The following is a 25,436-nucleotide window of genomic DNA, read 5'->3' on the forward strand; positions in this document are numbered from 1 at the left end:
TCAGATGCTTAACGGACTGAGCCACCTAGGCACCCCCAAGGCTCTATATTATATTAATGGTATTAATTCTTTGGCATGTATTTGCAAATTTTCCCCAGTGTATTGTTTGTTCTTTAACATCTCATGACAATTTTTTGACATCTTGAAGTTTCAAATGTTTTTTAAATGATAGCATTTTCCCATGTGGTTTCCACCTCTGGTATCATGCTTAGAAAAGTCCTTCTTGGGACACCTGGGTGGTTTGGTCGGTTGGGCCGCTGACTTCAGCTCAGGTCACGATCTCAGTTTGTGAGTTCAAGGCCTGTGTTGGGCTCTGTGCTGACAGCTTGGAGCCTGGAGCCAGCTTCTGATTCTGTGTCTCCCTCTCTCTCCCCCTCCACCACTCACGCTCTCTCTCTCAAAAATAAACATTAAAAAAAAATTTTATTTTTTAAAGAAAAGCCCTTCTCTTTTTTCTTGAAAAGCCTTTCTTCTAAAATTGCAAAAAATATTTTTCTACTACATACTGATTTTCTTTTTGTTTCTCCACTAGGTACGTTTGCAGGAGCACATGGGTGAAAAATACACAGCTTACAGTGTGAAAGCTCGCCAGTTGAAATTTTTTGAAGAAAATGTGAATTTTTGATAATTTATTCTAATCTGCCAGAACTAAAGACCTATTTTCAAAGGTTTTTGGCTTAAACAGAAACAAACCCATAATAATGGCTGTAGGCCATTCAACATCCTTATATCTTTTTTTTTAACTGGGGAAAAAATGGGATGGAAGAGTAAAATGAAGCAATGTCACAAAACAAAGGAAAAAAATCTGTGGCTAATCTTACTCTTGATGAGGAAAATCTGTTATAAGACTTTTGTTTGGTTACTGTTTACTGAGCCTTAAACCACCAACTTTATATTTAGAATTTTATTTTTCTAAGGTACTAATTAGTTTGATACGTAAGGGCCATAAAATATTGGATTGGAAATTTTATATTGCACTATAGTGATAAAAGTAATAGGATAAATAAGTGACATAATATGTCTAGTGATGCAAGTTGTCATTGTTAATAACCTTAGGTAGTAGTTGAAAAATTATTTTTTTAAGAAAATCAATTCCTGATTCTGGGAGTAGATATAAAGAATATGTAGTATCTAGTAATTGAGCAGTTCCTTTTTTATATATTGATGGATGTTTAATAAACCTTTTATTTTCATTTAATATGAACTTCATTTAGGATATGCAAGAATTGAAACTAAAAAATAATTTGGCTTTGTAAATCCATGTTTCTGCTGGCTTTTTTTAGAGTAACTTTTCATCAGTGAAAACATTTCTAAAACACGAATTCCTTTTCCAGTTAAGCAATTTGTAAGTGAAGTCCAGCTCCTTTTAGTTATGTTGGACATACTTACCTCCTGAAGTTTGTCTTTTTGTCTGTCAAATTATTGGTTGTCTTCCCATGTTGTAAATGTATGACTGTATATCACATATTTTATTAGTTGTTTAATGAGGAGTAATTCCCATGTGGGAAATAAGTTGTTTTTATAAAATAAAAATCTTGATTAGTAAATTTTCACTTTTGTATTCAAGGGACTTTAAAAATGAATGCTGTTCCGGAAACGTTTTCACTTTTTATAATATAAAGTGTTATTTTACCTTCTTTGAAAATTACACACACATAAAATACTCTAATGAAATGTTCCCTTTCTAGCCACTTAACAGATTTTTAGTTTTTACTCTGTGTCAGGTGCTCTGGCAGGAGCTGGGGATATGGTGGTGAGGAAAACACTTACTCCCTGTCCTTAAGGTGCTCATAGCCTGGTTTCTGAGATCTCTTATTTTCACTTTGAAGGGTTTGTTAGAACTCAACAGTAAAACCATCTCATCCCAGTCCCAGTCTGAGGCAAATCCTTGGCAAACTGTGGGTGGGTCTTTCTGAACTATTCACTGTTTCTTGCATGCTTTATGAATACATCTTTCTTGAGAGACATCAGTTTTAGTTAAGTTTTCTAATTTGTATAATGTACATATTTTCTTAGAATTAAAAAATTCTCCCCCATATGTTATTATTCCCATTCTGTATAGTTTTGTCTAAACATTCATTTTGGTTTTCATCCCAGTATCTTCTGGTTACTCTCTGGCTTTTGAGTGCTTAATCATTTTTTATCTTTCTTAAATATAAAACACCTTTAACAGTATGAATTTTCTTCTCATTATACCTTTGACCATATTTCAGACTTTGATATACTTTTGACAGTTTGTAAATAGCCAGTAATTGTTTTCTCCTTAAGAAATATTCCTTAATTTCCATATACATATTTTCTCATTACCCCCAAAAAGCAGTCCTATGAAAACTTTGGTAAGCTGAAATGGTGAAAAACAGAGTATCTCCCACTCTCTGAAAGTTCTTCACACTTAAGACCTACAGTAGTACCTGTTTTTGCTGAAAGAAATCTGAAGAGGATTTTTGCTTTTATGAAAAAAGCCATTGCTGCAGTAACGTAAGACTTTCAGAAAAGTGAAGTGGCGTGAAACGAGCTTTTGGAAAGTAGGGGATACATGTATTTAGAAAGCCAAAAAAATTCAGGGCACCTGGGTGTCTCAGTCGGTTAAGTGTCCAACTCATGATCTCAGTCAGTAGTGAGACCGAACCCCACATCGGGCTCTGCACGGAGCGTGGAGCCTGCTTACGATTCTCTCCTTCCCTCTCCTGCTGCCCCTTCCCTGCTGGTGCTCACTCACGTGCTCTCTGTCTGGGGGGGCGGGAGTCATTGCAGCGTGGTTACTGAATATGACCTGCGTTAACTTTTACTTCTTGGGATTGTTCTTCCTTGTGGCTCAGTAGATGAGCCAGTAGAGGAAACAGTCCAATGGGCATTTAGTAAAGATTGTTATGCACAAACACAATCACTTGCCTTTCTCTATTATTCAAACCTGTAGAAGACCTGATCAGTAGTTTTGTGATGATGGAAATGTTCTGTATCTGTATTCTGTGATAAGGGAGCCACTGGTCATATATGGCTTTTGAGCTCTTGAAATGTAGCTAGTTTGAAGGACTCCATGTTTAATTTTAGTTTTAATTAAACTTAAGTAGACCAGGTGACTAATGGCAATGCACCTCTGAATCATTCATTAACTATTTACTGAGCACCTACAATGTCTCCCCAACTCTTAGAAGTACTGGGCAAACAGCAGTGAGCAAACAAGATCCCTGTTCCCTCCCATGGAGCTTACATTCTGTGGAGGAGGGGTGGCAACAATGAAAAATATGTAATGTGAGATATATCAGTGCATAGAGGATGGGGCATACCACTTTATTTTGACAGGGCAGTAGGAGATGTTTCTTTATAGTCCCATCCGAGTAGAGACTTGAATGAAAATGAAGAACAAGTCCTGTGTATCTGAGGGGAAATGTTCCAAGTATAGAGAACAAGTGCAAAAGTCTTCCCTTTCAATATATGCCCACTTATCGACCAAAATCTGAAAGGTAGTATTGGTCTCCTACCCAGTGGTAGCGTTGCCAAACTCTTACGTGTGTAAAAGTCTTTCTTTATACATTTCATGTCTTATTTAATGTATAATGATTCAGAACAGCACATTTTGGCAGCTCCAGATGTCCCCCCTTGCCGCATTTCTGATGTTAACTATGACTTTCTAATTACCTCTCCTTTCTGCTTGCATCCACCTAAGATATCCTTTTCCCGGTTTTCAACCTTTGGGTGTCATCTGGAAAATAGGAGGTAACTTCATTTTTTTTAAGTTTATTTATTTTGAGATGGAGAGAGCCTATGCATGCAGGAGGGGCAGAGAATCCCAAGCAGGCTCCATGCTGTCAGCACGGAGCCAGCCCAACTTGGGGCTCAAACCCATGAACTGTGAGATCATGAGCTGAGCTGAAACCAAGAGTCGTTCACCCAGGCACCCCAAGGTAACTTGATTTTTAACACTATTTGGGAGCTCCTAACTTTTAAATCACATTAATTACTCTTATTTATATGCTTAGTCTTATTTATGTGATCTTAATTTTCTCTTTTTTTTTTCTTTAAGCTTTCCTGACTTTTGTTTATTAAGGTCATTGTTCTCATTTTTTAAACATGTATTTTATCAAGTCCTGTATCCTGGTACTGAGAAATAGAATATTACCTACAATAACTCTCCCACTTCCATTCTGTACACAAAACCTTTAGAATATTTTTCTGTTCAGTCCTCTGTTAAATTTAAAAAGAATTTAGTTTTTATAGGTTTCCACTTTGCTCCACCTCAAGTAAAGGATGGATTGAAATTTTTCTGCTTAACAACACCCTTATTTTAGTGGTACCAAACTATGACCATCCCACAAATTTACACTCAATTTTTTCATAGGCACTTACTGTTGTCAAGAAAGACATGTATTAGGAACTTACAGCTACAGAAAATAGAAATGGTGCTCAGTGATGTTTTCAGAACCACAAACTTCTAACTCTGGCATTTACTGGTAGGTTCGCTTGCACAACAATGGACAAAAGACTCTTTAGACATAGACTGGTGTTGAGTTTTAACTGAAAACCTTAAAACGATTTAACCACTCATAATGAATTATAAAACTCTGACAGTCAAATTGTACTTTTATGAGGCATTTATTCATTATTTTTGTAGACCTGAAAGAAACTTTGCATACTTGTGTTTTCTGCTCTCATTTCAGATAAAGATTATGAAGAGAAGGTCTAAAATAATTATAAGTCAAAAGCCAACGGAGTTAGAAATGAAATATAAAGACAACAAAATGTATACACAGCTGTGCTGGAGGAGCAGCGATGGGTTTCAACTCACGTTTTGGATACGAAAACAATTTAGCTCATCTCATACAAAACGAAAGCAGGTGCAACAGTAAAGCTGAATCATGAAAACCCTAATTATTTTTAGCATGCCTCTTAACTTTTCTTTCCCCTGGTTTCTTGTCTTCGGAGCCTGAATCTTGAACAGGTAACCACTTGAGGGGATGCCGGCGATAAATAGGCCATGGAGGGAGTGTCAACTGAGCCAGAACAGAGGAAATCCGTCAATATTAAACATCAAAAGTTTAAAAGAGCATTACGTGTAATATTCCCAAATAAGTCCTCTATGCTTCTAGAGGTAAAAAACAACAGCAAAACTGACATTCCAGTGAAAACTCATCCACCCAGATAAGATATTTAAGAATTGCAAACAAGCCTCACCATTTACACATAAGGCTTTAGGAGCTAAAAAGTGAGGAGAGCGCATTGTGAAGACCCTAAGAAATTCCTGCTAGTTTTGACCTTAAGATTACTGCTTGGAGCAGCTGCTGTTAAGAAATGAACTGTATCCTTTCATGCAGCTTACTTTATCTGCCACTTATTTGGTATTCTACTTTTCCAATGATAGATAGCAAGGTGAAACACTGATGGCAAAAAGAGGAGGTTTTGAAAAGCTGGTGCTGGTTCTCACTACCAGCTCCAACCAAACCAACCCAATTTAGAAAACTTAACTTGCCACTAACATCCAAATACCCACAATCTTCTTACCAAACACGAAAAAGCAAATCCGGCCATAACTATGTACACAGTCCACCCGAACTGTTCAGCCACGTACCCGTAGATAAATCCAACTATCTGGAGACAAACGAAGTACATTAAATACAATCAAGCTGGTTGGGGGGGGGGGGGGGGGGGGGGGGGGGGGGGAGGGGGAGAAGAAAAAGAATACTATGCAAAAACAATACTTACTGCAGAAAAAAGAATAATTCCCTGAAACATCTGTTCAGCTAGCTTCTGCCCCTTGTAATCCTAGAAGCGAAGGAGAGCAAAGCAGGAATTGGTTCCACCACCGAAGAGGTGGTTCCTGCCCTGGCCTCACAGCTTTGGCACCGGGCAACCTCGGCATCAGGGGCCTCCCCAAGGACCGGACAAGAAATGAAATTCTAGGTTTTCCGGAGACCTGAAGCATCCTAACGGCGCATGGGCAGGGGGCTCCTCGCGGGCGAAGAGAGATGGGGACCCGGGAAGCACAATTCAGGGAAGAGACAAGGGCCGCGAGAGCTGCCAGCTCCAGAGAAGCGTGCGGGGTGGGGGGGGGGGGGCGTCTTGGGGTCGAGCCCTCACCATTTGCGTGGGCAGCGAGCTCAGATGCTCCAGCATGACTAGCTGAGAAAGCTGGCGGCAGAGCGAAGGCAGGTGCGACTCAGGGATCGTAGGCGCCGGGGTCGGGTTCCAAGTGCAGAACCGCGGGCCCGCAGAGCCGGGCAATAAGACGGCCGCGGCCCCGGAAGCGGATGTCTCCCACAGACCCGAACGGCCCGAGGCTCCGCCCTGCACCATCGCTAGGCGACCTGCGCTTTCGGAGCCGGCTGTAGCCCGGCGCACTGCCCGCGAGGGCTGAGGTGGCGACGGTGGCGGTCGAGCAGAAGCATCGCACGTCCGGGAGGGGTTAGCCGTCAGTAGTGTAATGGCGGGAGCCGCGGCCCCGGCCCTCCAAACTGTCCCCCTCAGCGCCCCGGCGGCCTAACGGCCGCCAGCGCGCGCCGTCTCCATGGCGACCGGCTTTTCTCTGCGAGGACCCGGGCGGTGGGGCTGCCCGGCGCGCCTGTTCGGCGCCACGATTCCGCGGTCGGAGCGGCGGGCGGGTTTCAGGTGTCGGGGCTGCGCCGCGGCCGCGGAGCTAGCAGGCGGGCGGGCTTGGTCCGGAGTGCAGGGGAGGCGGGCGGCCCGGCGGCGGACTGGGCCCCCGGGCCTGCCGCGCGGGCGCTGAGCTGGCGGGGCGGGCCGGGGCCCGGACGGTGGCTCCTCCTCCTCTGGCTGCAGGTAAGGGCGGCCGCGGGGAGCGTCCGAGATGAGCTGCTTGCCCGGGCCCTAACCGGGGGTCTCTGGGCCTGGGGGGTGGGGAGGTCCTACGGAGCGTCACACCGTCCTTAGCACCCCTAAGCGTAAGGGGGCCGTATTGACCCCTAGAATTTAGAGGGCAGTACCCCAGGCCACATCGCCCAATAGAAAGGGCATCCTCTCAAAGAGGGGGTTCCCCCCCCCCCCCCCCCTCCGCCGTCCCTTGCACCGAAATGGAGAGATGGCCTCCATTCGGAGAGTCTCCCAGGTTGGCCGTCCAACAAGCTCGCCGGCTGCACCGGCCCCTCCCTATAGGGGCCAAGGGTTCGCTTTGCCTCTCTTTCAAACCTGGTGTCTATCTCAAAAACTTAGGCCCTCCCTTGTTACCCCCTGAGCGAGATGGGGTGCCCACGCTTGGGAGAGAAACCTCCCTGGGGAGCCTGGGCCTGTGAATCCTAGGTGGCTCTCTGGCCTCTATGCTGTGTTGCGTGTCAGGGTCACAGACAGTGGGATGCTCAGCTTTCCCCGGGCAGGCTGCCGCCCACATTCATACATTCAGCACATTTCGCCGTACCTTTTTCTCTGCCACGCAGTGGGCCTAGGATACGGCTGTGACCAACCTCAGGTCCTTACCTTCCTAGAGCCCAGAGTGTGTCAAGGGAGACAATGGTGTAACCCTAGAAATAAATGACAGCCAGCTTTATTCTTGGATAGGGAGGGCCAGGAGATGTGGGAGCTCAGGGCAGCTGCATCTTGAAGGGGGCAGGGGGAGGGGAGGAGAGGCTCCCTCGAGTCCTGAAAGCCAAGTAGGAGTTAGCCAGATGAAGAGGTAGGAGAAAGTGGATGTATATCGTTAGTGCTTTTCCACTTTTCAGCCTGGCAGAGACTTAATAGACTTTCTGTTGTATGTAGAAATTGACCTATCCTTCTGTTACACCCTCCCCCTTCCTTTTTAAAAATTTTATTTATTTAGGAAATCTCTACACCCAAAATGGGGCTCAGACTGACAGCCTGGTGTCAAGAGTCGCTTGCTCCTGCAACTGAGCCAACCAGGCACCCCTGTTTTACTCCTTTTTAAATGCACTTTACAACGTGTCAGTTGCTATAAAGGCATTACGCTATTTGAGCTATGAAGATATGAAAAAAGGAAATTGCTTGTGAGGTTCCATTTGAGAGAGATCTCTGCTGGAATCCATGTCGTTCCTTATGTTGAAATGTGTTTTCATGACCATTATCAAAGATTGTGTTCCCTTTCTGAGCTGAGAACCACCAATGCTCCTATTTACAAGATCATTCAACAAATATCACCTGCCCACTACCAGTGGAGGTTTTTGATGGTGAGGATACATCAGTAAACACTTTGTTTCATTGGGGTCTCTGTTCTCATTAGGGCTCACATTCTAGGCCCAGAAGACAGATATAAAGAAACAAAGAAATGAAGGGCACCTGGGTAGCTCAGTTGGTTAAGTATGCGACTTGGGCTCTGGTCATGATCTCACCATTCCTGAGTTCGAGCCCCTGTATTGGGCTCTGTGCTGACAGCTCAGAGCCTGTACCCTGCTTCAGATTCTGTGTCTCCCTCCCTCTCTGCCCCTCCCCTGCTCATGCTCTATCTCTCAAAAATAAACATTAAAAAAAAAATAAATGAGAGGATTTCATAATTGAGGAGGGGATGTGGTGAACTTTCCTGATGGCCTCTGAGGGGATGGATAACAGGATAGAAAGATGACCTTGGCCTGAGATACAGTTGTGAGATTGAGTTCCGTATTGGGCTCCTCGCTGGATGTGGAGTTTGCTTGGGATTTTCTCTCTCTTTCTGCCCCTCCCTCTCTCTCTTTCTCTCTCTCAAAATAAACAAACATTTTAAAAAATGACCTTGGGCTTTGGTGACCTCAACAAGATGAGTTTGAATGGAACAGTAGGGACAGAAGTCTGGCCTGGAGGAGGCTAAAAGAAGAGGATGAGGAAGTAGAGCTAGAGGTAAAATTTTTTCAAGCATTTAGAGTGAGGGGAGCAGAAAAATGGGTCCGTGGATCAACTGGGTGAGGGGAGTGGTGTCTTTTTTTTTTTTTTTTTTTTTAATTAATTAACTGGAAAGATACAAGAGCATGATAATATGCTGATGGGTGTGATCCAGGAGAGAGTGAGTTTGCTGATGTTGCGCCAAGGAAACAAGTAGAGATAGCTTACAGAGCGTAAGTGGAATGACCTTTCTTGGGACTACATATTAACAAGAGGGAGAGCAGAAAAGGTGGGTACATCTGCCGAGAATGGGTGCTAATGCCGGTAACTAGCAAGTTAAAAAAAAATGGTATTCTTTCTCCCTAAGGTTTCTTCAGCCATATTTTTTGGATACGCCTGTCCTGGTTGTGTGTGTGTGTTTTGTGAGTGATTTGGGAATGTGAAGTTTTTATAATTTCTAAACAAAATATTAACTTCCCTAGTGAAAAATTGAATATTGCTGATCAAATTGTTCTTAGCTGTGTACTGTTACAAAAACATAGCCACTATTACACATCCAGGGTCTACATGAGGTTTTGAGAATTCTTTCTAACCACATCAGTGAGTTTCATTACAAGGAGTAGCAATAGGAAAGAAAATATGGATCAGACATACTGCATAATAATTGGCATTTTGCAGAGAGATAACTGTGGAAGTTTTAGAAGCAAATGGTTTCTGCCATGGTAGTTTATTTAAGTACATCAAGTACCTGTCAGGATTGTGATTTTCTTGTGTCTAGCTAATTACCTCTCAATCCACATACTCTCTGTAAGTAACTGACTGGACGTTGTTGAGCTAAAACACTGTCCCTTGTATCATTAAGTTAAATGAGATTTATTCGAGTGAGATAGTTCTCTTTATTTGTGGTGGAAATTGGCTCCAAGCAGGCAGATGTTAGAGTTTTGTCTGCGGGGCTCCTGGTCCACCAGTTTCTGTAGGTAAGGCTCAGCCCACCATGTGAAAAGCACACAGTGTATATAATGACATGCATTCTTTAGAGAAGTTCACTGGTATAATGTACTTTATATATACTGCTCTAGAAAGAAATGGGAGAGAGGGAGAGAGTGTGTGTGTATGTATTTTAGATTGTTCTTTGGGAGTCTGAATTATTTTCTCCCCAGTTTGTAGTCTAATCTGTGATTCTCAGTTCTTAAAACAACCCTTCAATAGATTTCTTTTTTTTCTCTTTTTTTCAAAGGTCTTGAGAAATCAAGTGCCTGATAGGCACACACTTAAGATGAAATTAATTCAAACTTACTTTTATTTAATTATTTAAATTTTTTGTATTAAAAAAATTTTTTTTTTAATGTTTATTCATTTTTGAGAGACAGAGTGCAAGTGGAGGAGGGGCAGAGAGAGAGGGAGACACAGAATCCAAAGCAGGCTCCAGGCTCTGAGCTGTCAGCACAGAGCCCGACATGGGGCTTGAACCCCCATGAGCTGTAAGATCATGACCTGAGCTGAAGTCAGATGCTTAACCAATTGAGCCACCCAGGCACCACTACTTTGATGTAGAAATATGCTATAATTCAGGGTGCGTTGTGAAGTTAGTAGCCTTATGTAAATGTTAGATGCTTCCAAGGGGGAAGATGAAGTAGAAAATGGTAAATGTCTCAAAGGTAGGATTATAATACCCTGGTTGCATAAACCTGTTTTTATAAGGAAACGTTACCCAGAGATTGTTGTAGAAATCTCATCATTTAATTTTGTTCCACACACAATCTCATTTTTATTGAATGATCATTATTATTATTTTACAGTTTTCTTTTTTGTTTATTTTTTAAGTAATCTTTACACTCATTGCAGGGCTTGAACTCACAACCCCATGCTCTTCTGACAGAGCCAGCCAGGCTATTAATCTTTTTTTAAGTGAAGGCATCAGATGAGCTGAGGAGCACAAGCCACAGGCAGAGTGACAGTATTGGACACCACTTTAGGAAGAGATGAGTAGTTAACCAACAGAAATGAAACCCTGGAAAGAAGCTCATTTTTCTTTTAGGGGATTTAAAATTTTTGAGAACAGCAGTCTCAAATTTTGACGGCAAAATTGGGTTTTGTGCATTTTTGTAATTATGTTTCTTTAAATGAATTTCTCTTTAAATGAAATTTTGTTTTAAATGAAGTTGGAAAATTTTTTCTCTTTAATTCCAGTTAAAGCTGAATGGGATACAACTCAGAACAGGGACGTTTTGTGCCAGTGAGGCCGGCCTCAGGCTATAGACAACAGAGTCCATGTCTAATTTAACTAGAAATTTCACCTGGAGAACATTTCCATAGTGGTTAGACCTCAAGTAGTCCTCTTGGTAGAATTTATTTTGCTTTTCATCTGGTGACATTTAACATACAAGGCTATCTATTTCTCCCAGGTTATTTGCAAGTATTTTATTATCATGACAACTATATAAAATTCAGATCCCAAATTGGGTTCTTGGAGACTATTAATTCAGAATGAGCTTCTGGCAGAAAATACTTGTATGCATTTCTTGTTTCTACCTAAATAAAATGCTGAGGCATTTCGATGGCCATTCTCATGTACCTGCTGACTTTGGGGGCTTGTTTTTGTTTTGTAGGGTTAAAAACTAATATTTATATAAGACAGAAGAGAAAGATGTCATTCCGTAAAGGTATGCTCTTTCTACAAATTTTCTTGTTTTTATAGCTGCTTAAAAGGTAAAGAGATGTAATGCAGGCTTTTCCTCTTTGTTTCAGTAAACATCATCGTCCTGGTCCTGGTTGTTGTTCTCTTCCTACTGGTTTTGCACCATAACTTTCTCGGCCTGAGCAGTTTGCTAAGGAATGAGGTTTCAGGTATGGGAACCCTTACTAATGTTTTGGCATTTGTTGAGGACCCAGGGTTCCCTGTGTCCCACATCCTAAAAGTTATAACACTAGGCTAAAGGAAAATAAAGTTTTCTTCTTGTCCTTACAAAAGCTGCTAGGAAAAGGTAGTGGTGCTCCTTGTGTTCTTATAGCCCCACCCCCACCTCCCTGTTGTGGAGATTTGCTAAGGGTTTGATTTTACCGCAGACCCCTTTTCACCAAAGCAGAGGCCTTGGGGGAACTGTCTGCTCCTTGCAGCAGGGGAGGGCTTCAGAAGGTGGGGACAGGTATGTGAAGCTTCTACTTGATGCCTGCCCTGTTTACTGGTATCATTGGGCTCCTTTCCTTCATCTGTTCTTTCTTTTAACGTGTGGAACAGTAGTACTGGGACCATAGTAGTAAAACAAAACCAGAAAGCCTTATTAACTGATGTAAAAAATCACTTTATTGCGTAATTCCATTGCTCTACTGCAATATTGGGAGGTTTCAGGATGTTTGTCAAAAATCATTTTGCGGTTGCTACCCACCCTAGTTGACCAGAACAAGAAAAGATGAATAGTTTTTGCCTGACCTTCACAGAGTGCTCTGAAATAACAGTATGTATTTACATATGTACATACAACATACATTAAGCAAGTAAGTATGATATGTATAATGTATGCATAATGTATGCTCTTGGTGGGAACATTTAGAAAAAGGAAAACAGCATTCAGGCTCCACGAGAATACTTTGTTCACTGCTTATCTCCTATGTAGTTGGATGATGGCTAGTACATAGGAGGTGCTCAATAAATTTTCATTGAAAATTATTTCATTGCCTAGATACAGCTATTACTAAAATTTTGGCTTAGTACCTTCCTGCCTTTTTTTTTCTGTGTATGTATTTTTTCTGTCATGAGATTATGTTATATATAAACTGCAATGACCTGTTTTTCCATGTGATTATATCTGAAGCAAGTCACCGTGATGGTAGATATTCTTCATATATAATTTTAATGCCACATAGTTTGTTTTCCACAGGAAAAATAGTCTTGGAACAATGTGACTCAGCCTTTTTTTGATGGCATCCCCACAATAAGAAACATGTTATAGATAGCACCCAAATATACATGTGTATTTGCTTATTGTCCATCTATCCTTCATGGTGGTAGAGATTTGTGTTTTACTTATGGCTATGACCCCAATGCCTAGCACATATTAGATGCTCAGTGTCCAATGAATGTAAATGAATGAATATATATTGTAAAAGGCAAAAAGGAACGTTTACAAAATAGTACTTAGAATTGCTGTGTGTGGTGTGTGGTCTGATACTTTTCTGATTTGGTGCTCTGTTCCAATTCAGGAATTGCTTTTCTACTCAAATTCTGATTGTGACCCACTAAATTGATTTCATGCCTATTTATGGGACATAGTTCATGGTTTGAAAAAAAATGGTTTAGTCGGTTTCTAGGTTTTCACAATTATAAACACACTTGTGACTTTGGATTACCTCTCAGATTTGTACTTAAGAGAGGCAAGGGGAATTACTGGGTCAGAGATCATGTACCTGTTTAAGGTTCTTGATACAAATTACTAAAAAGACATTCTGGAAAGATTCTATTGTATTCCCACCAGTAATGTATCAGAATTCAGTCCACCAATATTTTTTTTAATGTTTCTACTTTTCCAAAAGCCTTGTCACACATAGGAAAACACAGAGCTTCTGAGCTATATGCCTCATGTTGTAATGGGGGGAGAATGAAGTAAGTATAATCCTCACCTTACCTCTTATCATGTCTTGGGCTCTAGAGCAAGAGCTTATGAGGTTTTGTATCACAATATTTTCCTTGTGTGTGTTCTTTGCAGATTCAGGAATTGTGGGGTTTCAGCCCATAGACTTTGTCCCAAATGTTCCCCGACAAGCTGTAGACGGGAGACAAGAGGAGATTCCTGTGGTCATCGCTGCATCTGAAGATAGGCTCGGGGGGGCCATTGCAGCCATAAACAGCATTCAGCACAACACTCGCTCCAATGTGATGTTTTACATTGTTACACTCAATGGTACAGCAGACCATCTCCGGTGAGCTCTGCTTGCCTGATGATTCTGCTTCTAGAGGATGCTCTAGAACAGGCCAGCTGCCAATCCAGGAATGTTTTTTTCCATATGTGTATACTTCTTCTATACAATTGAGATCATACCACATAAAAACTGCACATGAGAGGTTTTTCCATGTGATTGTATCATAAACACATCCCTGTGGTAGGAGAAAGAATATAAGGAATTTGTACCAAGATGTAAATTAATTTAGTCATACACACATTATTAAATCAAGGGTTTTTTTTAGTAATAATTTCTCAGTGAAGGAAGCAATATGTTGATTTACATTCTGTTACAAGTTCCTTATCTCATGGACACACCCTGAGTAGTTAGTTCTAGAGTGGGATGGTTCGGGGGAACGATGGCAAGGTGGTGTGGTGAAGTGAGCATATAGACGAGAATCCGGATCCTGGCCCAGTGATTGGGGAGAATTACTTAACCCCTGGGAGCCCATTTCGTCATCTCTAAGTATGGGCTGAAAATGTCCAACTTAGAGGATTATTGTGTTGAAAATGAGAATATATAAAAAAAACATTAAGAACATAATAGTCAGTAAACGTTCCTTACTGTAATTGTGATTAATCAAAGAATCCTAATCTGATAAAGTCATCCAGATCTTGAAAATGCTCTGAATTCAGATTTATGATATTCAAAGAAACATCTTATTTAATAGGCTAACAGTTGTCACTGTTCTAAAACATTTCTGTCCTTGTGACTTTCTCCATGGTTCCTGTTTAGTTTGTGAAAGTTGTTATTTTTCCTATATTTTAAGGACTCCAAGGGGCGCTTGGGTGGCTCAGTTTGTTGGCTCAGGTCACAATCTCGTGGCTCGTGGGTTCAAGCCCTGCCTCCGGCTCTGTGCTAACAGCTCAGAGCCTGGAGCCTGCTTTAGATTTTGGGTCTCCCTCTCTCTCTCTGCCCCTCCCTTGCTCATGCTCTGCCTCTCTCGGTCTCAAAAATAAACTTTAAAAAAGTAAATAAAAACTCCAAAACCATCTAAAATAATGTAGAAAGACCGTACTAGCAGAGACTACAGGAAAAATGTGCAGTCATTTACAGAACACAGACTTTCTTAGAGATAGTACCTTAGACACTGGTGGAGGAATTACTTGGTCATTACAGTGAATTAATGAGTCTAAAAGAACAGGCTACCAGTTTTGTCGACAATTAGCTTTCACTGCCATCATATTTTGACTTATTTTCTTCACCACGTATTTGGAGAAACAAGAGTTGATTGGTCCGTGTGATGATGGGATGTTCTCAACTGGTTTCTCTCCAGCACTGACCCTGAATGTGAGCCTGGTGGGAGCACTCTCCATCACCACAGAATCTTGGTTCAGGCAGGGAGTTTGATGGGCATACCTTCACTTAGATGAGGAAACCAAGGCTCGTAGAAGAGGCTTGAAGACATCTATATGGTCCCCAGGGTTTCTCTTAAACTACATTATGCCCTTATTGGAAGACAGAGAAGGCTGTAGTTTGGGGACATAGTTACTTATTTAAAATTTTTTTTTGTTTATTTTTGAAAGAGCACGCGTGCACACATGTGTGGGAGGGGCAGAAAGTGAGGGAGACACAGAATCTGAAGTGGGCTCCAAGCTCTGAGCTCTTAGCACACCTAACGAACCGTGACGTGAGATTGTGACCTGAGCTGAAGTTGGACACTTAACTGAGCCACCCAGGAGTTCCTGGGGACATGGTTATTTAAAAATTTTTCTTTAATGTTTATCTATTTTTGAGAGAGAGAGACACACACGCAGAATCCAAAGCAGGCGCCAGGCTCCGAGCTGTGAGCACGGAGCCCAATGTGGGGCTTGAACCCATCAACCGCAAGATCATGACCTGAGCCAAAGTTGGATGCTTAACTGACTGAGCCACCCAGGCGCCCCAAGGACACGGTTATTTAAAAACACATTTGGTGCTTTATTTTCATCAGGTCCTGGCTCAGCAGCAGTACCCTGAAAAGCATCAGGTACAAAATTGTGGATTTTGACACTAAACTTTTGGAAGGGAAAGTCAAGGAGGATCCTGACCAGGGGGAATCCATAAAACCAGTGAGTTCCATACATCCTTGTTTGTACTTGGAGTTTGGTGGACTCAAACACAGGTTTGAACTGCATGGGTCCACCTATATGCAGATTTTTTTTCGATACAGTACTATAAATGTTTGTTCTTACGATTTCAACATTTTTCCCTAGCTTACGTTACTCTAATACAGCATATAGTATGTATACCAGATGTATGGACTGCTATAGGTAAGGTCAACAATAGGCTATTAAGTTTTGGGAGAGTCAAAAGTTGTATGTGGATTTTTGTGCAGGGGGCCAGTGCCCCTAAACCCCAAGTTCTTCAGGAGTCCACTGTGTTAGGAAGTGACTGGAATACTTGGGTAACTGGGTATGGTTCCCTGGGGATCAAGGTTGGGCAGTTATGAGAGACCTTTAGCTGTCTTCTCCTGCATGGGTACTGAGAGCACTCTGGGAGTTTCTAATAAAGGCATAGTCACTGATGAATCCCGTGCCAATGGCTCTTTCTTTTTCCTTTCCCAGTTAACCTTTGCAAGGTTCTACTTGCCAATTCTGGTTCCCAGTGCAAAGAAGGCCATATATATGGATGATGATGTAATTGTGCAAGGTACCAAAGACTGTCACCATTAGTGCTGTTCTCTATCCAGAGTGTGGGTGGTAGCAATTGTTTTATTTATGGTATCTTATAAAAGGTCATCCTAAGTGGGAGGAATGGGCATCTTGAGGCAACTCAAAGTGTAAATCTTAAAAGAAAAAAAAAGTAAATCTAAATCTTACACCTTGTCTGTTTCAGGGGATATTCTTACCCTTTACAATACACCACTGAAGCCAGGGCACGCAGCTGCATTTTCAGAAGATTGTGACTCAGCCTCTACCAAAGTTGTCATCCGTGGAGCAGGGAACCAGGTAAAGTACTTATTCAAGATCTTACATAGACACGCCACTCTCTATACTGCAGGGTAATGGGGAGAGGCAGCAAAATCAAGGGGCCCTTTACTTTTGCTACATTTTCCATTCCCCAGTTCATCCCCAAATTCAAGGCCACTTTTCTGTGGATTGGTTCATGATTTTAACAACCTGATTCTCCTTGAACATCTGGCTTAGTATGTTTATTCTAGGTTCCTATTGTTAATTTGGAATCCAACATGTCACTGTTTTGTTAAAAATGTTTATTGGAGAGGGAGAAGAGAGAGCATGGGCACATGTGTGCAGGAAGGGCAGGGAGAGAGAGAGAGCATCCCAAGCAGGCTCCGTATGACCTGAACCAAGATCAAGAGTTGGATGCTTAACTGACCAAGCCACCCAGGTATCCCCCAAATGTCACTTTTCATTGCTTTACACAGAGCCCCTTTGCTAATAATCTGAGTAGTTTAATAAGCAGGTTTTTTTTTTTAACTGGCTATCAGTTACATCTATTCTGTTTGAAGCAATAAACCTACTATATATCCCATTTGTGTTTTAGTATAATTACATTGGCTATCTTGACTATAAAAAAGAAAGAATTCGTAAACTTTCCATGAAAGCCAGCACCTGCTCATTTAATCCTGGAGTTTTTGTTGCAAACTTGACAGAATGGAAAAGACAGAATATAACCAACCAGCTGGAAAAATGGATGAAACTCAATGTAGAGTAAGTATATATAGCTGACCATGCTGTAAAGATGCTTATTTCAACCTGGGTGGTCTTGTTTAAGAGGAATTTTTAAGGATTCTCCACTAACAGTTTACATTTGTCATTTGTCCCCCCAAGAGAGGGACTGTACAGCAGAACACTGGCTGGCAGCACCACAACACCACCTCTGTTGATCGTATTTTATCAACAGCACTCTACAATTGACCCCATGTGGAATGTCCGCCACCTCGGTAAGTTGAAAAAATTAACCAAAGGCCTAACTAATAAAGAATTTAAGTGTCTTTCCTCAGGGATGGGATATATCCAGTTCCCTTTAAGTTTTCTGGAGTTTGATGTAGCATTCTTATTTCTGACTAGTACTAGGTACAATCATTTGGCTCTTTTTTTCCCAATGTAAGGTTCCAGTGCTGGAAAACGATATTCACCCCAGTTTGTAAAGGCTGCCAAGTTACTTCATTGGAATGGTCACTTTAAGCCATGGGGAAGAACTGCTTCCTATTCTGATGTCTGGGAAAAATGGTATATTCCAGACCCCACAGGCAAATTCAGCCTGATCCGAAGACATATGGAGATCTCAAATACAAAATAAAACATAATTTATGCTATAAGCATTTCTCAGGAAATCCTGGAAGACAGTGTGTGTGGGAATTAACAGTTGCAAGGCTTCAATGCCTATCTGCAGCAACCCATGGAAAGAGGGACATTTCAGCTGGGTAAAGAGGATGAACTACCCTGTTTAGCAGTCAGCTTCCCAGATAGGCTATAAATGTCTCCATCTGCCTTACCAAATGTTTGCTTACTGCCATACTGAAGGACTGACAGGGATGGTACGGCTAGTTCAACACTACTGCTTGGTTTTAATTTTGTAATATTAACCTGTGGGCTGATCTGTTAATAAAGTGAAACCTACATTTTTCAATAGGTGTCTGATGGTTTGCTTCCAGGTGATTAAGTATACTTCTACCCAGTTGTTAAGAGAGCGGTGCTGCTATAGAATTCAGACACTTTATAATTGCCTCATTTTTAAAGAATGAGTGTACCATGATATATATATATTTACAAAATTTACACAGCTCATGGCATACAGCAACAAACTATACATCACACACAATAGAACAGCTCAGCAGTCTGCTCAAAATGTAAAAAACAAAAACAAACAAACAAACAAACAAAACCCACAAAACCCAACAAACACCTTCTAAAAAGACAAGGTTGTTACACATAGTCTGTACTGAAGTCATAAGCATCATCTTCCTCTTCAGTCACTCTATCTGAGATGTAAGATTGTGCTGCCTCATCTATATTGGAGAAAAGAAAAGTTAAGGTTAAAATTCCATACCATGCTGCTTTGTTATTGGTAAATCCCTCCACCAACCCACCTGCTTGAGACTCCTCAGGCAGTGCCCACGTCTCTTCTGCCGGGACCATGGCTAAGCTCTCTTCCTGTGGGACAAAGAAACAGTGCAAGATTAGTAATCCTTGTCTGCTCAATCTAACTAACTGCACATCTGGAAAGACTCTGAAGGTACTTGTAATGAGACACACAAAATTAAGACTAATGACTGCAAACCTTAAATACTAAATCTTAGGTTTTTTTCTTGGTTGGTTTTTTTTTTGTTTTTTTTTTTTTGTAGTCTATCATGAACTGTTTAATTTCTACTTTCATCCCTTTCCCATTTGTTAAACATTATTGATAAAAAATGCACTCAAGCTTAAGCAACTTGTGTGCAACATACTTACATCAGCTTCTTCATCAACACTTTCCTGGTCACTGTCAAGGTCGTTGTGGTCCTCCCCCTCCTCCTGCTGTTTCTCTTTCTGTCTTGGCAGTTCTTCAGGAATGTCCTTTTCTTCTATTATTCCATTTGTTAGACCTGAAGACTGGAAAAGGATGCTCCTGGCTGAACGAGGGCCCCTGATGCCTAGGGAAGGAACATAGCCCATGTAAACAGAGACCTTTTACTGCCCTGTCAGCCAACGAAGAGAGCAAACACAAGCCTTGCTTACTGTGTATGCTGTGTGCATTGTTCTTTTCCAATTCTTCCAGATTAAAGCCCTGTTTCATGTCTGTCATGATGCCCTCATTAAAATGTGGAGGAGGAGTCCAGGATGTAGGGGGATGGCAATAGTAACCTAAGGAGGCACTAGTATTAAAAACAAGATTTGTCAAAAACCAGTGGTCTTCATTCCATGTGGTCCTCAAAATGCCAAGAGAAAGGAGTCTTACCCTGTCCACTCAGACCACATCAGTTTGGCTGCACCTTCTACATTTGGGCTTCCACCTTTTTGGTGCAGTCCTCTTCTCTGAGCAAGCAATGTAAAAAATTCCAGAGGATTCTTAAAGTCTGGGACAGTAAATTTCAGTACTACCTTAAAAAAAAAAAAAAAGGAAAACTGAAAATGTCATTCATCTGATACAGTGTAAAAAGCCTTGAAAAATCTCCCACTTAAATGCTTACGATGAAAGAGAAAATGGAGCTCAAGGGAAGAGGTTCTTATACCTGTCGAGCATCAGCCTGGGACAAGATGGCACTAGCGGCCTCTACTGGTTTCACCATTTCAATACTCGCTGGACTCCTCAGAGCAAGTGTGCTGGCAGAGTTAAGCGGAGACACGATGCAGCTTGGACTGTCTATGACTGTGATCTGTTTGTCCAAGGTGACAACCTGCATGCACCTAGAACAAGAGGGATGGTAACTGATGGGAGCACTGGTTTACCTGAAGGATGAGAGACAACACGAAGCTCAGGGTTGGATTGAACAAACTCAGCACACAGTCTGTCAGATCCAGTTTATCATCATTTGCTTCGTGTTTTATCTGAAACCCTAACGGTGCTCCATCTACTTCTAAAAGAAACACTACGTTATAGCCTATATGTTGACCTAAATGCATGCTGTTTCCTCTGCCATAAAGATTTCCCCTCCCCTCAATCTATTTGCTTATCTTTCAAACTAGATGTGAGCTATTCCACTCGAATCCATTCTTCCCTAAACCTAGCACTAACCTAACCCTGTTCCTTTCACTGACACCTCTAAAGAAAGAATGGTCTTCCTTAAGCTATTGAAAACAAAATATTGACTCATCTATGATAAGATATTATAATTATGTAAGAACTCACTTTTACCTTGTCAGCCCCATGGATACACCAACATTACATATCTGTTCTTGTTTCAAGGTGTTGATGATGCTGCTTTTCCCCACATTTGGGAAACCTACAAATGGGAAATCCACAGAACAAAAGGCATTATGTAATTGGTAATTACCAAATTTCCACTGCCTTATTTTAGGTTTGCCTGATGTTTAGAGCAAGATCAGAGTTGGATCTGAGTGTCTTCATTTCAACACTAAGACGAATCTTAGCATCTTCATTTCTTGCACAAGAAATCAAGGGTAGGAGGATTAATTCAAATAAACTAGGGAGCTTTCAGAAGCCAACTTCCTACAGTGCACATCTGGCAAAAGACTGAAATAGGCAGCAATTAACGTTTCTTTGTGTGTATCTGAAATGGGCAAGAAGCTAATGTTTGAACAAGCCCTTTATTAAGCACCAACCCCACACAGTTAACATGGAAAAATTCTTGGCACTTAAGAGATAATACGTAAGATGTGTTGAACTGAAACTCACCAATTACTCCAACCCGAATGGCTTTGCCATAAGTCTCCTGAAAACTTCTAAGAAGCTTCCAAAGGCCTTCTTTCCCAACACAGACTTCATTTTTGAATGGAGCTCTCTTCTTTAACTTCAAATGCTAAATAAAATTCCAAGTTAAGTTTACTTCTGATAACTCACCAGATAAAACCCAAGCAATCTGGTTCCAGAACCCAGCTATTAAAATCACACTATTATCTTTCAGATTATCCCTGGATGAAATCAGAGTTGGATCTTATGAGTTCTCATTTTTTAATCAAGATTTTGTACACTCATCATATTTCAGCCATCCAAAATCTGAAAGAACCATACTTCCCACCACTAACAGTGAAGAGTACCTTGATTATCTTGCCCTTGTCCTTCAGATTTGTTGAGGCTCTGAACACCACTGTTGGTAATTCCTTCTTCAAATAATTTAGCCAGTTCTCCAAATTCTCCTTTGGTACCAAATCTAATAGGATTTAGGAATAAGACACATACTCCAATTTGGTAATTTTGTTGATAGGAACATGCACTATCTGATAAACTGGATTTCACTCTGGTTTGTCTCTTCAGTTTTTTCAAAAAGATTTAAGTGGAAGATGGGGAGAGGGTAAGCTCCCCACTATGTTGCCCTTATCTCAACAGATTTTGGTATCTATACCTCTGTATTTCTTCAATTCTCCTCTGTACTACTCACCCTTTCAGAATTAAGTCAACCTGTAGATCATTACCCTACAACTCTAGGGCTATGTTTCCAAAATTTACTCTCACATATCAGCCATGTTTACTGGCCCCAGCAGTAACTGTGGATCCCAATATTACTTTGCTTCCCAAGTCTCTGTTCTGGGTTTTCCTGGCCCTGATGCTCAAACCCGTACGTACCTGCACTTCACATAAATACTGTCATACTGCCATCTCTTCCTATGTACAGAAGCTTACACTCTTGAATAAGACAAAGTGCTAAGTAATGAATGTCAAAAAGAAAGTTGAAACCAATTGATCTCTTATAGAAAATACCTCCACCCCATTGCCTAGCACTGTCTTTGGCAACAAGACCATATGCACTGGCTTTACTGAGATCAGAGTTGGATCTTAACAGTCTTCAGTAAAAATCAGACTGCTCACATGTTTTCCTCATACCTCACTAGTGCATATGGAACATAAAACATCCCTTTTGCTCACCTGATTTATTTAATACAAGTACCAGCTTTTTCTGTCCACCCTGGACAATGGCCTCTTCTACCTGGGGACACCTGCAACCAAGAGGATCTCTGGCATCCAACACCTCCAGCACAACATCTGAGGCTTCAATCACCTGTCAAGGCAGAAACTATCAGAGGAGCATCCCTTACTCTGGCAACACCCTCCATACAAGTATACTGGCGTTTTCCACTTTGCAACTCAAAGTTGGATCTTTTGTCTTCACTTTGGCATGAAGGATGTTCACATATCATTTCTCATAGGAAAGTGAAACACAAGTTTGCTTGGCAGCCTCTGGTCTCTCATCAAAGTGGAAATACCCCACTGTCTTGAACATATTACCCTCCCATAGTGAATTACGTAGTTTGATAGGCCCCTGTGGCCCTGCCAAGACTGCTGAGCAGCAGTCATGTTCTATTCACAGAGGGGAGTGAGCTTAGGAAAACGGGCATTGGGGATGGGAGTTCTGGGGAGCAGCTATGCCAAGACACTCCCTTGACCTCCTTCACTTAGGTCACACAATACTTCCAACAAGAGTATTTTAGAGACTTTTTCCACACTGCTTGCTATAATGTATTTTTCTCTATTAAGTTTTATTTTTGAGAGTGCAAGTGCCCACATGTTGGGGGACGGGCAGAGAGAGAGGGAGAGAGAAAATCCTAAGCAGGCTCCATGCTAACAGCATGGATGTGGGACTCGATCGCACGAACCATGAGATCATGACCTGAGCCGAAACAACCATGGATGCTTAACTGAATGAGTCACCTAAGCACCCCATGTTTTACTCGATTTTAAAATGTGCTATATCATCATGTTACTTTAACACAAAGTACCACTTTTGTAAATCATGCTCATAGGAAACTGTTCCTGTGCAAAAAATTTAAAACACAAGAATATTTCCTTTAGCTAAACAGAAAAGGCTCTAAATAGAATAAACCACAATAAACAAATAGGATAAGCCAACTTTCTGAAAAATTTTTCTAGCTCAAGTGAATTCCACTTCCACCTTTTCAGGGTTGGTAACAGGAAAAAAGAATGACTCTAGTCTTTTCCAACCTCATTATCATTTTTACACACTAGCCTAGACTAAAATACCTTTTTAAGTTCCTGACAATACAACTTCTTTGGATTCTGTTTGCCTGCCTTGGCTTTGTTCTTAGCTTTACGCTGCCCAAATTCCTACAAGATAAAAAAACAAAGGAAAAACACAAAATTAGCAGTTCAGTTGTAACGTCCTTCTCCACTTTCCATGGCTAATTAGGAGCACTGCAATTGTTATTTCTATAGGTAAAACAGAGTGAGAATGGTCTTTTTCTGCCCAGGAGGTACAACAGCCCCTGCCCTAAGTCTGTACTTTTGCTTCTACAATAGAACTCTCATTCACAAAGACACTTGATCATACCTCGTTCACAGGTTCCAAGTTAGATGCCTTAACACCAGGGTTAGTTTCAAGTTTCCTTTTCTTTTCCTGTTCTTTCTGCCTATCGAGTTTCTGCTGCTGTTTTAGTTCTTCAAGCTGTATCCAAGTCATGAGAAAAGGGTGAGCCAAAGCAACTTGGTATCACTTTACTTTCAAAAAATACACATACCCACACATCACTTGTTCAAAGTTTCAGCTAACATATCTTACTCGCTGTTTCCTTAGCTCAGCTTCCCGAAGAAGAGCCTCTTTAAAGGGAGCACTGTTTGGAACTCCTGGGTCTTTTCTAGGCTTTTTGCGACCCTGTTTTTTGGCCTCCTTCCTCAATTTTCGATGGTGCTCTCGAACCTATCATAATAAAAATTTTTATTAGTTTATGAAATTTACTAGCCAATCTGGCTAAAGTTAGTTATGCCTGTAAAATAACCTAGAAAAGCTGTAGCAAAAAAAAAATGTCACCAGAAGATTCTATGCAAGGGTTAACATACTGATCAGAGTTTACAGACTTTCTTATCACCAAATTACTGCACTTTCCCACAGCCATATTCCTGATGCCTAAGAACTTGTACCCATGGACAGTCTATTTAACTTCAGTTTCATGAGGTGAAATCCTATTAATCCAGACCTCCTAGTGGAGGAGAGGTGGAGCAGAAATCACGTTAGGATTATATTTAATACAGTTCTCCTAAGCACTGGACTTACCTTTTTTTGGATTTTATACCGCTTATGGCAGGTCATGCGTTTACTTGCTTTCTTTAACTCTACAAAGAAACCGGTGACAAAAGGATTAGACACAAATGACCAATTTGTTTCGTTTTTAGTGACTGTGGTCTAGAATCATATCCCTTTTCCTATTAAGTAGTTAATTAACTCTCAAACTTAAGTATCATATGTGGCGGATAATAAACATACACCACTCTAAAATCCCAGAGAAGTAGACTCAACAGGTCCGGAGCAGAGCCCAGCTTCCTTGCTCCCACTCTTCTCATATAGACTGGTTGCGCACAGGTGCACATGAGACCCCAAACAGCAGCCACTTCTGGTCAAACACCATGAATTACAAGTTAGGAGCAAACAGTGGGTTTCAGAGGCGGCTCTCGGATCTCACCAGGGCCAGACTGACGTGGTCATGGAAGGGAAAACGCCGGGCCCGAAACATGGTTCAGACTCAGTTTCCTTGCCTAGTCTCCACTTTTGTCTTCGTTTCGTACAACAGAACAGGCCCACGGTTAACGTGGGGGCCTTCCCGCTCTTGGTTCTACTACCAGGGACCAGCGCGACGGCCTACCCGCAGGCTCTCCCATTCCCGCAGAAGAGCGCCCTGGTGGTGCATCGGCCAACAGAGACAGAAGCCCCTCCATACCCGGTTCCCGACCCCACTCACTCGGTCGCTTCATCCTGGTAGTGGGAAAGGCAGCAGCGGCAGAAGCTACAACGCGCCTCCGACACAGCCACGTGTGAACTGCGGACAAGCGCGAGCAACACGCACTGACGCTACCGCCGTAAACAGCGCCGCCGTCCGCCCGCGTGCGCGCGCACGCAGTGTCGTGCGGAGCCGGGTTCGCTTGGCGGCCGCGGGACTGGTTTTGCGGCGGCACCGGGAGGGGTGAGGGTGGTGAGGGCGGCGGGTGCTGGAGCGACGGCAGCGGCCGCAGCCGGAGGAGCAATAGCAGCAGCCGTGGCGGCCACGGGGCGGGGCGTGGCGGTCGGCGACCGCGGCCGGGGCTGCAGACGGCGAAGCGGCTGGGTAAGGCCGGGCCCGGGGCGGGTGGGGCCGCTCCCACTCGGCCGGCTGCCGGGCCTTTGTGTGGGCCCCGGCGGGCGGGAGCAGCAGCGG

At 42.1% G+C, this 25,436-nt stretch overlaps 5 protein-coding genes and 3 non-coding genes across 19 annotated transcripts in view; 3 read left to right on the forward strand and 5 right to left on the reverse strand.

Annotated features, from left to right (window-relative positions):
* NEK4 (NIMA related kinase 4) overlaps positions 1–4,869 on the forward strand; it is a 51,269-nt gene extending 46,400 nt beyond the window's left edge. For 4 of the 6 annotated variants that reach the window (XM_040454861.1, XM_040454857.1, XM_040454863.1 and 1 more), the window contains one exon: positions 533–1,553. Coding sequence is in view for 4 of the 6 variants with exons in the window: in XM_040454857.1 (XP_040310791.1) it covers positions 533–625 (93 nt within the window). In the remaining 2 variants the exon portion in view is untranslated. Of the gene's footprint in view, positions 1–532; positions 1,554–4,339 lie in introns of those variants that run through there. The other 2 variants (XM_040454862.1, XM_040454860.1) reach the window with 1 other exon arrangement.
* On the reverse strand, positions 4,578–6,458 carry SPCS1 (signal peptidase complex subunit 1). The gene is made up of 4 exons (XM_040454870.1): positions 6,076–6,458; positions 5,701–5,760; positions 5,500–5,586; positions 4,578–4,991 (listed from the first exon to the last, which is right to left on the reverse strand). The coding sequence occupies exons 1-4, from the start codon at positions 6,289–6,291 to the stop codon at positions 4,866–4,868; spliced, it is 489 nt and encodes a 162-aa protein (XP_040310804.1). The 5' UTR covers positions 6,292–6,458; the 3' UTR covers positions 4,578–4,865.
* A 232-nt stretch (positions 6,459–6,690) lies between these two features.
* Positions 6,691–19,416, forward strand: GLT8D1 (glycosyltransferase 8 domain containing 1). Of its 3 annotated transcripts, XM_040454869.1 has the most exons (10): positions 6,691–6,774; positions 11,364–11,417; positions 11,503–11,601; positions 13,458–13,671; positions 15,626–15,743; positions 16,239–16,323; positions 16,510–16,622; positions 17,179–17,345; positions 17,466–17,578; positions 17,747–18,267. In XM_040454869.1, the coding sequence occupies exons 2-10, from the start codon at positions 11,402–11,404 to the stop codon at positions 17,935–17,937; spliced, it is 1,116 nt and encodes a 371-aa protein (XP_040310803.1). In that variant the 5' UTR covers positions 6,691–6,774; positions 11,364–11,401; the 3' UTR covers positions 17,938–18,267. The 3 variants fall into 3 exon arrangements, with proteins under 3 accessions (XP_040310803.1, XP_040310802.1, XP_040310801.1); XM_040454868.1 differs by lacking the exons at positions 6,691–6,774; positions 17,747–18,267 and adding an exon at positions 18,746–19,416 and having other exon boundaries at positions 10,827–11,417; XM_040454867.1 differs by lacking the exon at positions 6,691–6,774 and having other exon boundaries at positions 10,843–11,417.
* On the reverse strand, positions 12,036–25,125 carry GNL3 (G protein nucleolar 3). Of its 2 annotated transcripts, none has more exons than XM_040454866.1 (15): positions 24,984–25,125; positions 24,302–24,360; positions 23,810–23,947; positions 23,582–23,695; positions 23,275–23,358; positions 22,162–22,294; positions 21,336–21,448; positions 20,974–21,097; positions 20,473–20,560; positions 19,850–20,024; positions 19,576–19,718; positions 19,356–19,492; positions 19,089–19,270; positions 18,728–18,791; positions 12,036–13,846 (listed from the first exon to the last, which is right to left on the reverse strand). In XM_040454866.1, exons 1-15 carry the CDS (start codon positions 24,994–24,996, stop codon positions 13,833–13,835), a joined length of 1,581 nt encoding a protein of 526 aa, XP_040310800.1. In that variant the 5' UTR covers positions 24,997–25,125; the 3' UTR covers positions 12,036–13,832. The 2 variants fall into 2 exon arrangements, with proteins under 2 accessions (XP_040310800.1, XP_040310799.1); XM_040454865.1 differs by lacking the exon at positions 12,036–13,846 and adding an exon at positions 18,369–18,646.
* Positions 20,083–20,161, reverse strand: LOC121016915 (small nucleolar RNA SNORD69). Its single transcript, XR_005784530.1, has one exon. It is a non-coding gene; the product is annotated as a small nucleolar RNA SNORD69 (small nucleolar RNA).
* On the reverse strand, positions 21,208–21,289 carry LOC121016916 (small nucleolar RNA SNORD19B). The gene has a single exon (XR_005784531.1). It is a non-coding gene; the product is annotated as a small nucleolar RNA SNORD19B (small nucleolar RNA).
* On the reverse strand, positions 22,046–22,122 carry LOC121016913 (small nucleolar RNA SNORD19). Its single transcript, XR_005784529.1, has one exon. It is a non-coding gene; the product is annotated as a small nucleolar RNA SNORD19 (small nucleolar RNA).
* A 100-nt stretch (positions 25,126–25,225) lies between the features above and the next one.
* PBRM1 (polybromo 1) overlaps positions 25,226–25,436 on the forward strand; it is a 117,836-nt gene continuing 117,625 nt past the window's right edge. Inside the window, exon 1 of one of the 4 annotated variants that reach the window (XM_040454833.1) lies at positions 25,226–25,346. The gene's annotated coding sequence lies outside the window, so the exon portion shown is untranslated. The remainder of the gene's footprint in view (positions 25,347–25,436) is intronic. The other 3 variants (XM_040454837.1, XM_040454826.1, XM_040454825.1) reach the window with 3 other exon arrangements.

Source organism: Herpailurus yagouaroundi, unplaced genomic scaffold (assembly GCF_014898765.1).
Source record: "Herpailurus yagouaroundi ecotype Mexico unplaced genomic scaffold, PumYag 213, whole genome shotgun sequence".
Lineage (NCBI taxonomy): Eukaryota > Metazoa > Chordata > Mammalia > Carnivora > Felidae > Herpailurus > Herpailurus yagouaroundi.